Source organism: Thunnus thynnus, chromosome 8, assembly GCF_963924715.1.
Source record: "Thunnus thynnus chromosome 8, fThuThy2.1, whole genome shotgun sequence".
In the NCBI taxonomy this organism is placed as follows: Eukaryota; Metazoa; Chordata; class Actinopteri; order Scombriformes; family Scombridae; genus Thunnus; species Thunnus thynnus.
Genome location: NC_089524.1, coordinates 30,117,088 through 30,131,122, shown reverse-complemented (window position 1 = coordinate 30,131,122; position 14,035 = coordinate 30,117,088). Strand labels below are relative to the sequence as shown.

The window sequence follows — 14,035 nt, the reverse complement described above, 5'->3', positions numbered from 1 at the left end:
TGATTATTTCTTGATTAATCAATTAGTTGTTTGGTCTATCAAAATGTCATATATCAAAAACTGATAAATGTCGATCACTGTTTCCCAAAGCCCAACGTGCAACATCAAATGTCTTGTTTTGTCCTGACCAGCAGTCCACAACCCAAAGATATTCAGTCTACTGTCATAGAAAATGAAATAACCAGAACAAATTCACATTTAAGCTGAAACAAGAGATTTTTTTTTTCTTTAAAAAATAACTCAAAATAATTAATGGATTATCAACATAATTCATTTTCTGTCGATCAACTAATAGATCAATCGACTAATCGTTGCAGCTATACCCCACTTACAACGCCTTTGCTATTATTTTATTTGTTTGTGAAAGTACGTTTGGGCAGCAAAATCATTGTTATTATGATTCTGTCATGCGTAGGACCAGGAATCAAACCAGCATTTAACAACTATCTCAGAGGCTGTTTGTGTCAGTGTGGAAGATGTCTCCCTATGAAGCCACACGCAGCACAAACCAGCACTGCAGTCACCACCTCATCAGTTGAAATGAGGATAAATCAAATCCAGGATTAGCTTAAAACAAAGACCAAAGTTTAGCAGCCAAAGCCAAGGATCAAGCACACAGAGACTCAATAGAGTTTAAACTGAGATCATGGACTGCTTTATTTAAATGATTTACTGAAATTCTAATAATGATAATGTGTGGGTGCACATAATTAAAACTATCAAACTTTTTACTATTTGGCATCAGGCAGAGAGACAAATACATACAAAACTATAGAAATGTGTAAATACTGCAAACGATCTGCCTAAATGCCTCATGTAGATTATAAAAACATCACTAATGTCTTCCCTCTCCAAAAATTTGGTCACGATCAGTATCACAATGACAACATAATGTTGCTCAAGGGCTGCAGCTAACAGTTATTATCATTTTCATAATCTGACAGTCATTGTCTCCATTATTCCTAAACCCAGATTGCCTATTCCAGCTGATGCACACCTGGGCCTATAACCTGAGCTGATGTCATGGTTGGGTCAACCATCCTTATTTTTGTAATCCAAAGGCCCAAACAGCCAATTTAAATAAAAAAGAACTGAGTTTCAATGTTCCTGCTGTGGCCCTGATGTGATGCAGAATTCTCTGATTTTTCCATGACTTTCAATAACTATGTTTGACCTAAACTTTTTATTCCTTTCTGATTTGTTACTGAATATTGATGCTGTTCAGTTCATCACTGCGTTTCCCTGAAATACAACCTCCACGATATAACTGAGAATCAGACTGTTTCCTCTTAGGACCACCTGTAACCTACACCCATCCATGCTGCTTATAAAAAACCTGTTTACCAGAGGATTTAAAGAATAGCTTTGAATTAAAAGCTTTGACATATATTTTCATGACATTACATGAAACAGGCAACTTATGGACCTGTTGAGAAGACGTAATATTTATGATGTTTTACCTACATTTTACATACCTGCTTGATTGGATAGTATTGGAGGTCATAATTTATCATCTGATGTTACTTCACCACATCATCAGTGTCCATACATCGCTGCTTGTCATGTCATGTTACAGCTGCTATAAGATTATTCATGTAATCATTGTGCTGACACACTCACCTGGACTCTCTCTCTCTCTCTCTCTCTCTCTCTCTCGGATCCGACAGAGTTTTTGTTTTCAAAGTCCAGCCATGAAACGATCCAGATGAAGCTCCTTGGATTAAAAAATGCTGCTCTGGTTGTGTCGATTGAGAAGTTTCCTGGCGGAGAAAATAAACATTCAGTCTTGTTGGTGAGAAGCAGAGTGACAGCAGACACTCTCTGCTCGGAGTCTGCTGGCTGGGACTTCAGTTTCTCTGCTGTTTGGAAAAGACACAGCGCCCTCTGTCGGCGGCTTGTCTCATGAAACATCAAACAGACAATCCACAAAAATCTCTGACATACAGTATTAATGATGAAATGTAAAAACGACAGCGGAATGTCAGAGGGGAATGTTAAAGTTCCCCTCCACCAAAAATATGTTTTTCTTCTTGTTCCTTCAGTTGGATGTTTGAGCACTACTGTGAAGAATGATGTATGTGCAGAGTTTGACACTAGAAGGTTGTTTTCACATTTATCTGCTGAAAGTAGAAAGTTTCTCTGAGCTCGTTAAAAATCTGATCTGGAGGAGCAGGCCTATATGAGCATGATTTGTAACATCAATAGTAGCAGTTTTGAAGCCAGTTCTGATTCAACTTATACAAGTGTGATGTGGAAACGTGAAGCCTCCAGTGCACAAACACTAAGAATGGACTTTACAGTGAAGTAGGAAACATGTTGTGTCCAGAAGTTTAACTTATGAAATTAAATGTATTTACATATTTATAGATTCTGGAATGTTTAATGAGGCAGAAAGAGGAGAAGGCAGATTTTAAAGTGGTAATTTTTGTTTTGTTTTTTTTTGTGTGGAAAAACCATATTAGACACACATTATTGTTCAATGTACCGTTTCATATACATCTTAAAACATGTCTGGAGGGGATCTTTAGGATTAATATTGAGATTTTTCATTACGAAAACATAAGATTATAGAATACAATGTATTGTTAAAGATTAAAGCAGTGGTTACAAACCTTTTTGGGTGGTGAGCTTTTACAAAAAAGTAATGTCTAGTTGGAGCATCAATATGTTACTAGTACCACCAGAGATTTGCTGTCTATACTTTTGCAGATTGTGTCATTTATATAATCATTCAGGGCCATAAGTGGTAAAATGACTCAGTATCTCCCAAAAAAGCAATTATTAGAGGAAAATCCATAAAATGAATGTGTGGAGCAGATTCTTCCCTACTTTAACCTGAATCACTGGATTAAATTATACATATATGGGATATTTGTGTCATAATAATCAAACAAAATCTCCCAAGACCCAAAAATAAATAAATAAATAAATGAAAGTGAATAAAAATAAATTGAAAACAAAAAAATGACCTTAAAGGTAGAATTTAACAATTACACAAGAGTGCTATATTTGATTACAATATTCTCCACTTTTCTTTCACCAATCAGGATTTCTCAAACACTTTTTCAGTTTCAGTTCTGACAGTATATCAAATAGTTCAAATTAATTCCACTTTAACAGCCAAAACAGCAAATCCTAGTGCATCAATGTATCAGCATTAACAATCTATTAATGTGATGATTATAATAGAAAACTGACAAGGGCCATTATTCTACAAAACAAGTACTTAAATTTTTGATATTTTAAGTACATTTAGCTGATAGAACTCACTTGTACCTAAGTAGGATTTTTGTATGTAGGACTTTTAGTTGTAACAGAGTATTTTTACATTGTTGTACAGGCACTTTTACTGAATTCTTCTTCCACCACTGAAAAGTGGTTAGCCTGTATAAACATAGTTTAGTAGTTTAGTATGAAGCAGTTTTTTTATATGACACCATCTGGCAATACTTTATTTTACAGGCCTCATTTCCTAAAGCTTCCTACAAACAAGCAATTCTTAGGAAATGATGGATCTGTAAAATACAGCCTTATAAAATATAAAAAAAAACATGTATCTCTTGATCTCTATTTAGATTATGTCATTTCTCAAAACCAGACCAGACACATTTAAGACAGATTGTGGCCTCCTGTGGTCAAATCATAGCTAGGAGCAATGTTGGAGCTGAAGAGGCCAGTAAACTGAAACCAGGACTGGGAACATTTATGTGTTGACTGAGATGATACATGGTTGCATCTTTTTAAATTGCTGTTAAAAGAGAGAGAGAGAGAGAAATCACCAGATACCATGTACTAGTACAGTAGACAGGCATATTGTTTTTAAAAAAAGATATATAGGTGTATCTTTCTGGAACACCTAAATGGGAGAGAGCCATTTTAAATGTTATTAGTTCAACGTGTGCTTTTCCTGCTCTTACAAGTTAAAACGTCCGCTGTAAAAAGGTCTGTTGTAATGATACAGGTGTAAGTTGTCCCAGGTGCTGGTGACAGGAGAATGAGGGAGATGTCAGTCAGCTACACCCACACACACTGTGTCTGAAATCACTCCCTAGTTCACACAGTCACTACTCCCTACTCAATGAACTTAATAGTTAACTCTTTAGTGAGCATTAACTTCATTTTACAGGTGTAGTGTTGCATGGCTGTAATTTTCATATATACCATAAGTAAGGTATTGCACTGTGGAATTTGGAGCAAAAATAGTGCACATGCTTTGGACAATATTTTTTCATCCCATACTATACATATTATATAGTGCATAAATGTCACACTGAGAATTCAGACACTCAAATAAAAAAAATTAAAAGTAAACTGTGCACTACGTAGTACTGAGTGATTTTATGACACAGCTACAGTCTTGAGAAAAGTCTAATTAGGCCACATAAATGCAAACACGTGTGTAAATGCACCATTAGTGTGGGCTTTGATGTATGAATAAGGATCTACCACATGTTTTGATCTCCTCTTATGTATACTGTATGAATTCACCAAAAATGAGAGAGAACTTTCAGATTACTGCAACACGAATCAACAAAAATCCATAATTAATCTTACTGCAATAATATAAAGTATAAGAAAATTATACATAAGAATATAAATACAAACTAGACTATTAGAAAAATAAACAACATATTAAAAATGAGCAAGTTAATATCCAAATATGTTCAAGGTGTTGCCATGTTTAACAATTCAGTGCTGTATGATGTCACTCTACACTGAGCCTCCATTCATCCACAGACAGACAGTAGAAGCTTTTAGCTGAATAAAGAAACAGATTCATCTTTGGTTATGTCATTGCTTTCATTACTTGATAAATGACAGTACATTGGCTTGCATCTCTACAGTGGGACATTTAGCAGTGATATTCTCATCCACTTCAACAACAAATTACATTAAAAAGCTGCATTAAAATAGTTAAATTGTTGGCTCTCACTCTCCCAAACATGCATAGTGCAATTCGGGTATTGTGATAAACCATACTGCTATTTAAAAATGACATAGTCTAACTTTTATAGCATGTCAGTATTTATAATGTGGACAAAAAGTTCTAGAAAGCAAGCTAAACTGGGTCCGGCAGCTACTCCACCACCACCTTCCCCATGATCCTGTAGGTCTCTGTTGGGCCCTGCTCTCCACATGTCAGCTGTGTGTCTTGGCTCTCAGGCTTCTTCAGCGGATCTGTCAGTAGTGAACATGATCTTAGACAAACAGCTGTTGCTATGAAACATGTTTGACATATTCACAATGCAAATATTTCTTTTTATTCGTTCTTGCAGAACTGGATTTCTAACCATGAAGCAGAAATGTTACGGACCTGTCTGTCGACTGTCTCCTGGCTTGTTTCTGTAGTGCTTGTGGGAGGGAGCATAGAGGAAGATAATGGTGAACACATACAGGTTCCACATGCCGTAGATCCCTGTGAGAAAGGCACTGTGGACTTGCAGAGTGTAGTCTCCCCAGTGCCAGTGACCTTCACTGACCTGGTCACAGATAAAAAAAATGTTTGGAATGATTTTTAGGAGCTTAATCATGTCAAAATAGTAAAGACTTCCATGTTGCTCATAAAGGGTAATTCTTACTTGAGTTAAGATGAAGAAGATGACAGTCATGGCTGCACATGCTAGAGTTACCAGCATCAAAAACTTGAACCTGAAGATGATACCCTGCCAACACCAGTAAGAGTGGAGAAAAAAAGTGAGAATAATGCTTTGTCTTTTGAAAGGAAAGATTTTCTACCTCTGTTTTACTTTTTATTTGTTATGAAACCAACCTTATAATGCAGTTTCCTAGCCTCAGGCATTGCAGGGAGTTGCTGGATTTTCCCACCAATGTTCCTGAACACACAAAGCACCATGCAACACAGAGAGAGGAAGTAGAGACAAGCAGCAATCCCTGCCACAATAATGAAGGTAATCTGTGAGGTCAGTCAAAGGAAAAGCATGGATGACACAGAGAGACTCAAATTTAAGGTATGTTCTCATAATGCAGAATCCGACTTTTATAATTAAGTATAAATATCTGAAGGATACAACAAGATTGGTCCCAAATTCCGATGCCCACACGCTGTAGAAAGGGTTGGTCAAATGAACCCCCCTTTCATAAGAAGCAAGCACATTCAAATTTATGGAAAGATACAACAATGACACACAAGATGTCATCCAAGGCAGTGCTGTCATTACCTTTCACTCAGGTCAAATATGAGGAGAACAGATGAACTGAACACCACGAGTCCAACCTGCCACCAGTACGCTGAGAGCCGATTCCTCTGACTTTGGTCCTAAAGGAAGTTGTTGTTGAAAGAAAGAGCATGATTGGCATGAAGGCACGCAGCAACATACAACAGAGAACGAGAACCAGATGCTAACCATGAGATGTTCCCCGCAGAAGATGATCCAGAAACAGAAGAGTGTGGAGTAGAAGACGCCCTGTTGGACATCTTCCAACAACAGCATCCACGTCCACTCAAAGCCCAGGGAGAGCCACTCCACCGGCACGTTCAGGAACATCATAGAGATACCCAGGGCAAATATTACCCTGGACAAGGCAAATACAGTCCAATTAGTATTCTGCAGGATACAAGGACATCCATTTGCTCTTAAAATACAACTAACTTTGCGCTGCAGGCAGAGTATTGACCTGGTTCCACCAGGCCAAACATGCACTTCAGATCAAGCATTTTTCATCACTCTTGCTCTCCACTTGCCACCCTGAGGCACTGTATACTTCTGAAAGTCAGACAGAAGGGTTACCTGTGGCTTTTAACTTCTCACTGTGAGAGTGAAAAAGCCTGGGATGCACTCAATGTTTCAACTAAAGAGCAATGGAGCTTCATCTGTCTGTAGTAAAATATCCGAAGGCTGTATAGATTTAAGGATTTTATGGAGCTCCAAAGTGTTCTATATGAAATAAATGAATAAGACATCATGAAATAATTATTTATATAGCTAAGTAGAATAAAAATATATATAATTGAACCAATAAATTGTGGAATATTTTTAGAAATCATTTTACTCAACTGATGAAATGAAATATAAAATACTATTTTATCAGGTTTTACTGGAATTCATATTATTTAAAAATGTTATTTCATAATTCTCTTTGCCAGTGACACTTTTATTTCATGTCACTATTTTATTTCTTAATGTCACTTTTCATAGTCATTTTTATCTTAGAGTGCCACTTTTTATGACAGTGGAGTTATAACCAGTTCCCACCATTTTGATCTTTCAGCCAATCACAATTTACATTTATTTTAATTTTGTGTTATTTATCATAATTTGTTACTTATTTAATATTGAACACTTAAGGCTTCCACAGATTTATACCTTTGATACTAAAATGTAGAAATATTCTTCATGTGGCCACACAACTGTAATGTTAAATAGTGCTTTAACGAAGGCAAAGAGTTGGTTCAATAAATACATTTAGCCATTATTGGATCATACTTTTCCAGGAGGACTGGCTGTCTCGCCATGAGGCTGATCCTGTGCCAGTACCAAGCTGTGGCTATGAATATCCACGGGCTGAAGACAGTCTTCATGCTGATCCACACTTTAGTGAAGCCTCCATTCTGGTGGATGCCCTTAGAGAAGGAGAACATTGAATATTTCAACGTGACACATGCAGGCTATGGAAGTCAAAACCATAATGGAAGTTAAATTAGAAGGATTAAACTCACCACTATGTGGATGTCCTTTATTTCTCCAATTCCAACGTTTACTGTGTCATTAACTGGCAAGCGTATGTTAATTAGAAAATATTTGTGGGCCACACTTCCTAGTTCCATGAATGGTAACGGGTCACAGTGATAAAAGCGGCCTTCATTTTCATATATCTGCAAAACCATGGACTGTTTGAGGTTACTCTGCTGAGAGATTTGATTATAAATTATTTGCATATAGTAAATGCAGTCATGCAGGTTTACCTTAGGGACTTCAAATGTGCACCTAAGCGGTCTTTGCTCCACTGAGTGAAATTTTGTAGTCCACTCAGAAACCAAATCATCCCTGTACGCCAGTCCAGCATCAATAGTGACAATAACATCATCTTCTACACAGAGAGGGACAGGATTCATGATTCACAAGAACAGCTGTGATCTACAGTACACTGACCATTTAAATTTCTAACACAAAGACACACATCTTACCAATCTGATTGATCATTTTAAATGCAATGTCAAATTGTAGAACAGCCAACATATACTGAAACCAGGGGCTCATCTCCTTGTTGGGAAGAGGTATGTGCACGGCAAAAACGATGTCATTGGCATCCAGTGTTTTTGCCAAAGGCTCATCGAAACTGTGGATCTGCTGGCACTGATTTGATCCCCATGGCACGAGCCACACATGCGCCCTGTGGCGATTTATGCATTTGGTGGCCAAGTAGCGGATGGCACTTGTGGGACAGGGAGCTATGGCAAAGGGAAATGACCTGATCAGTATAATATTTGAGTTTATGATGTTTTATCAAGCACAAACAGTAAGACTCCATATTTTATTAAACTGCAATGGGAATCTGGTTAAAATTAACAAGATTTTTTGTGAACTTTTAATATACAATCTATAAGTCTCACTTTGCCAGATACATTTAAATATTTGTAGTTGCAGCAATCAATTTATCAAGTAATAAAATCTGACTACTTACCAATTAATGCGCCAACCAAGATGGACAGAACTTGAAAAACAAGAATAAAGAGAACCAAGAAAAACAATTTCTTAGTGCTCATGCTTTCTATGATTGCTCCTGCCATATCTAAAAGATAATTTGAGAAAGTGACTACAAGCCCGCGTGGTCCCAGTAGGCTGAGTGCTCCACTACATCTGACTGTCCCAAGGGATGAAGAGGATGAGACATCAGCATCAAACAGCGTGTGCAGTGGGGGGTGGGGTGTAACCATCATGTGTTTAGATTCAGAACATTAAAAGAGCAATTATGGTAGACACAAAACAGTTGTCTATAAAACATGATTCCTTTATTGCTTAAAGAATACAACTTTGTAATATAGGCGAGTGAATGTGTATCACAACTAGGTTACTTGTCTTTACACTGAGGATTTACCACAGTCACAATGCAAATGTTTGATACTGCACCCGAGGAGAGGGGGGAAATAACAAATTCAGCCTGGATATCAAAGCATCTTACAAAGTCATAGGTTAATAATCTTTAACACTGACTTGGAGTCAGCAACGAGAATCACAGTAGCACCTACACCTTTAAAAAACACTAACTCTGGGCTGTTAGTCTGTCCTCTATCTTTGGTTCTATGAGACAAAATATTCTGCTTCTGAAAGGTGTAGCTAATTACCAATACTGTGGGTGGTTTAAGGTAAGAAAAATGATGCAACATAAAGTATCTGAGTGAGCTAAAATGAAACAAAATGTCAGTTTATTTCTCTACTGAACAAAAACAATTCCATTATTCACAACCCCCTGAAAAGATCCTCTGTTGAACAAATATACCAAGAGGGGGGTAAAAGAAAACCCTTACTGTAAAAATGACCATGAAACCACAAGAAAGGATGAATCAGCTGCTCTGAAATCATTCTAGAGCAGGTCTCCTAAACCACAAAAAGTGATCTAGTACAACGGATAACATAAGTAAGCTAATCTGGGGCAGTACCACAAGAATTGAACACTTGCTGCTTTATCACCAAAAATCACTGACATATCTCAGGCGACGTTTGCCTTCAGTGTGTCCATAACACGTCCAGAAATCTACAAATTACTCACAACAGAATATCAAGACATAATTAAACAGAAGCAACTGGAAAAAAGGGGGGGAATGAGATTAATCGAAAACTTCATTAACAGCCTCTCGATCCAAATCATTTTCAGGTACTGGTGTCTGAGGCTATCTTGAAATCCCCCTTCAGCTTTCTCTTCACTGTCCGTTCCAATGTGCATTTCCCATCTTTCACTGATGTATCCCAGCTGTCACACGTGTCTCATGTCTGTGTCAATGACAGTACTGGGAGATTTGTGTGCCGACACTGTCCCAGGAAGGGATTTCGGACAAGTTGAACGCCGTCCTGGGATCACATGTCATCCTCCTCGTCTTCATCCTGAGAGGAACCGGCCTGCTGTGCGGCGCTGGCAGATGCTGCTGCCATCTGTGCCTGTTGGGCGGCCTGCTGCATCTGCAACCACTCCTGCTGGGCAAGCTCTGCCTGCTGCTGCCGCGCCTGCGGAAACACAATCCAACCAAAGCAGAGACATGAAACACAGGAAGGCAATCAAAGAGCTTAGTAGACCATTAGAAAGATTCATACATTGAGATCAGACGTCCCATTAGAGCTCAAGTATCACAATGATTTTGACTCAGAGATATTACACCATTATGTATATTAGGCATGAGAAGTCACAGAGTCACGCACACCATCTCCGGAGTCGGGCAAAAGTGCACCTGACCCGCCTCTAAACAGGTTGCTGTGACGTCTCGCCGACTGCTGCCCTGCTCCCTGCTCATACCCCTCAAACAAGCTGTGTTGTGAGACTCATCTCATGTCTGTGCTGGAGACCAGAGAGAAAGCTGTTTTTAAAAGCTTAAAAGAACTTATAGGGAATGAAATGTGTCCATCCACCGTTTTATAGCCGTGACTTTTACCACTAGTTACAGCCATGATGTATACAGTCCCCTGCTTTCAACTCAAGACAAGCGTGTCATCAGTTAAAGACAAACCTCAAGCAGGTAGTCCTGTTGTAATGGACATGCAAATCCCCGCCGCGCTGGGCTGATGCACCGAGTCAAACCAAGCCAGCATATATGTGGAAAAAGACTAGTAGTTACACCTCTGAGAAGGTGCGCCTTAGCTACTGCTGGACTGTCTACTACTCCATACTACACACCCAAGAAGCTGCTGCACCAACCCTGTCCCCTAGAAATTATGTTTATACACAACTAAATTGCAACAACAAATATGTTTTTCAGTGAACATAATGCTTGCTGAATTACGGTTTCTGTAAACACGAGAAAATGTTATTTAATGTATCTGTCAAGTTGCAAAAATGTTGATACTGAGTAAAATATTCTCCCAGCATATTTCATTTGTTTTCTGCCAAAATATCTAATGTTGTAGTGTAATATATGCTGGTAGTAACTACAGAATATTTAACTTTTTATGGTTGTGTTTAGGCACTGGCAGCACTTGGTTAAGGTTAGGGAGAGGTCATGGTACACAATGACATGAAGGATAACATGTTTCTAACATTTAACCAAAAACACCACCTTTCACTAACCTTGACGAAAGTGTTTTTCTTGTGCGCCCTCCTTTCTACAACTTCATTGTGGTACATAAGTTTAGCCCTTCATTCAAAAAAATAAAAAAAATGCCTGAGAGCATAACACAGGCAGCAACTACGTTTGTTGACGCAACATGATTGAGAAAACAATTTGGTAATATACAAAGTAATTTCTAGATGATAGGGTTGGCTGCATGTAGGTGTGACAACAATGCAATATCTTGTATTGTGTTCAGTTGTGATACTGTATCCTTCCTTCTATACTGCAGACAACTGAACTGTAATATTTTGTGCCAGTTCATCACATATTGTCTTATTACATTTCCTAAAAAATTGTAAAGGCAAAAACAACTAAAAACAAGATATGGAGATGTTTGGAGCTCTTTGTTGAGCGGCTCTAATAGAAATAACGCAGAGAGGAGAAGCACAAGCAGAAACAGCCACAGTGATGATGATGTTTGATGAAGAGTTGCAGACGACCAGCACACCTCCAACAGGTAAACTACTTTTTTCTTTTCCATGATGTGTAATGGAAAAACACTCACAGCATGCCAGCTCAACTCGAGTCACAGCTCGGTGTGAGTACCCAGAAACCAATGGAAAAACACCATAATGTTAGTGGATCAGTGAACTTATGCGCTGGGCCATATAAAATCCATCATGAGCCGACATCGGCTCGGGGTGAAAGTAGAAAAAAACTGTTGGAAACTGCGTTCAGAGCAGTCTGAAGCCAGTGATTTTTGCTCACATAGATTACTTCTACATAGGTTTACCTCATTATTTGACAAGTTTGATATGAACATCTGACATTGTAACATTATATATATATATATATATGACTGAAAATAAGGAAAAGCATAAGTCCCCTTTAAATATGTGCTTTCCTTTGCTGTTTGTACACTAAACTCTAATGTATCATCTTTGCTATTTTCATTGTGTGAACAAGGGCTGTCCAGGCACAACAGCATTAATAACTTTCACTGAGAAAAAATCATTCAGTTAACTTCAGAGGTAATTTTTCTCTTCAGTGACACACACCATCATTGATGACTGATTACAATTTTGCAACATGTCACCTGCAAGACTACCTGTATTGCAGCACCATTGCTATCATATTGTGGGCACTCAAAGTATATTGTGTGAAACCATACAGCTCACAGTGTAAAGGGCATGATGCTCATCAATACATGGGAAATCAAGTTATTAACTCATAGCTTCAGATCATACCTTGGCAAACAATTCCTGTTGTTGTCTGAGGAGCTCTTCCTCTGGGATACCAAGGTTCTCCAGTCGAGAGCTGGCCTTCCTCCTCTTCAGAGCCACAGTTTTACACTCCTGCAGGACATCTTTCACCTCCGTGATATATGATGCGAAACCAAGACTCTCAAGGGCTGCGGAGTGAAAACAAGAGGCGAAAGCGAAATAATTAAGTTACCCAAGTGTGTGTGTATATGTGTGTGTGGTTAAACTCGTGGCAGGGAGCACGACACACCCCCTCTCTTGTATTCTCAGTACATTTAACGAGTTGTTGGACAAACATGGGCCAGGACTCACCATTTATGACATGCTCAGGAGATATGGTCTTCTTGTCGGACTTGTTGCATATTTCATTGGCCTCCGAGGATATGAGGTGTATGAACTCTGTGCAGCAGTTAACCACCAGCTCCCGGGCGTCGTTGGCCACTCGTACGTTTGGGAGAGTTTCTTTAATCATTTTGTTGATAGCTGCTCTGGGGATGGTGAGGTCGTCGTCGTTTCCAGAGGAAGAAGCCATCGTGGCAGTCAAACGAAACCACAAACCAAAAAAAAGTAAAGCTTCGGCTCTCGACTCAGTGGTGTAAAACGTTAGCGAAGAGCCCTTTCTTGATTGACGAGGTTAACGCACAGGTCAAGGAAACGTCAACACCAAATTAAAGAAGTCGCCAAGCGATGAGACGTTTCCTCAAAGTTAGCCGGCTGGCTTGCTAACAGCCAATTCTGCGCTTTAAAACAAAAAGAGGTGCAGTTTCAATTGTTACACGGGATGTGACAAAAAGTTAAAGTTCAAATAACCGTTAAAGCACAGGGAAGAAAACACAAACACGTTAACACTGCGGGGAAATGTTTGGCAAGCCAGCCACAACCCAGAAGACAAGTGAAAGCGGAGTGTGAGAGCATGGCTAACCTACAGCCAGGCTAACAATGAGCTGCTCCTGCCGTATCAAACTAAATACGTGGCCGGGCAGACACGACGAGGGGGAATAAAGTCGCCACAACACGGTAGCTTACTCTTCCTTGCATCGACCAAATGAGCCAAACATGTCAAACAATCCTAAAGCTACTAGCAATTAATTAAAACATTTTGCAATTTGGGCAACATTAGCTTCATTTTATCCGGATGCAACGTCAAACAAAAAGCCGGATGCGGCGTGTCCCCGATAAGTCGCCTGGCAACTGTTTACCGCCATCTGCTGCTCTTTTTGCCTTATTTTTTTTCCAAACCACATTCCGCAAAGACCCGCCCTACTCTACTTCTGATTGGCTAGTACTCGTTGCCTTCGTTGGTTAGATTGGTTAGGTCAGATTAGGGTAAGAATAGCAGGGTGAGAGCCAATCAGAGACAGAATAGAGCAGGTCTTCGCAGAATACGGGTGGAAAAAAATAACGCGCTCTTTTTTTGGTGAATTAGTTCTTCTTCTTTGGTGTTTATGTCATTTGGCATCCTTTAAATTGCATTACTGCCTCCCTCTGGATTTAATCGTCCACTGTTGTCCCATTCTATTACAATCTTGTAATTAGTCCAATTGCTCTCAAAAGT

General features: G+C 39.0%; 3 protein-coding genes across 3 annotated transcripts in view; all 3 read right to left on the bottom strand.

The window, feature by feature from the left end:
* gng12b (guanine nucleotide binding protein (G protein), gamma 12b) overlaps nt 1–1,852 on the bottom strand; it is a 28,870-nt gene extending 27,018 nt beyond the window's left edge. The window contains exon 1 of the mRNA XM_067597904.1: nt 1,621–1,852. The gene's annotated coding sequence lies outside the window, so the exon portion shown is untranslated. The remainder of the gene's footprint in view (nt 1–1,620) is intronic.
* Nucleotides 1,853–4,828: 2,976 nt separating this feature from the next.
* LOC137188475 (protein wntless homolog) lies at nt 4,829–8,749 on the bottom strand. Its single transcript, XM_067598142.1, has 12 exons — nt 8,644–8,749; nt 8,147–8,410; nt 7,925–8,049; nt 7,679–7,834; nt 7,446–7,582; nt 6,366–6,534; nt 6,180–6,277; nt 6,030–6,093; nt 5,771–5,914; nt 5,580–5,663; nt 5,315–5,480; nt 4,829–5,178 (listed from the first exon to the last, which is right to left on the bottom strand). The coding sequence occupies exons 1-12, from the start codon at nt 8,747–8,749 to the stop codon at nt 5,078–5,080; spliced, it is 1,614 nt and encodes a 537-aa protein (XP_067454243.1). The 3' UTR covers nt 4,829–5,077.
* Nucleotides 8,750–8,949: 200 nt separating this feature from the next.
* dr1 (down-regulator of transcription 1) lies at nt 8,950–13,678 on the bottom strand. Its single transcript, XM_067597903.1, has 3 exons — nt 12,793–13,678; nt 12,466–12,629; nt 8,950–10,181 (listed from the first exon to the last, which is right to left on the bottom strand). The coding sequence occupies exons 1-3, from the start codon at nt 13,010–13,012 to the stop codon at nt 10,035–10,037; spliced, it is 531 nt and encodes a 176-aa protein (XP_067454004.1). The 5' UTR covers nt 13,013–13,678; the 3' UTR covers nt 8,950–10,034.
* Between the last annotated feature and the right edge of the window lie 357 nt (nt 13,679–14,035).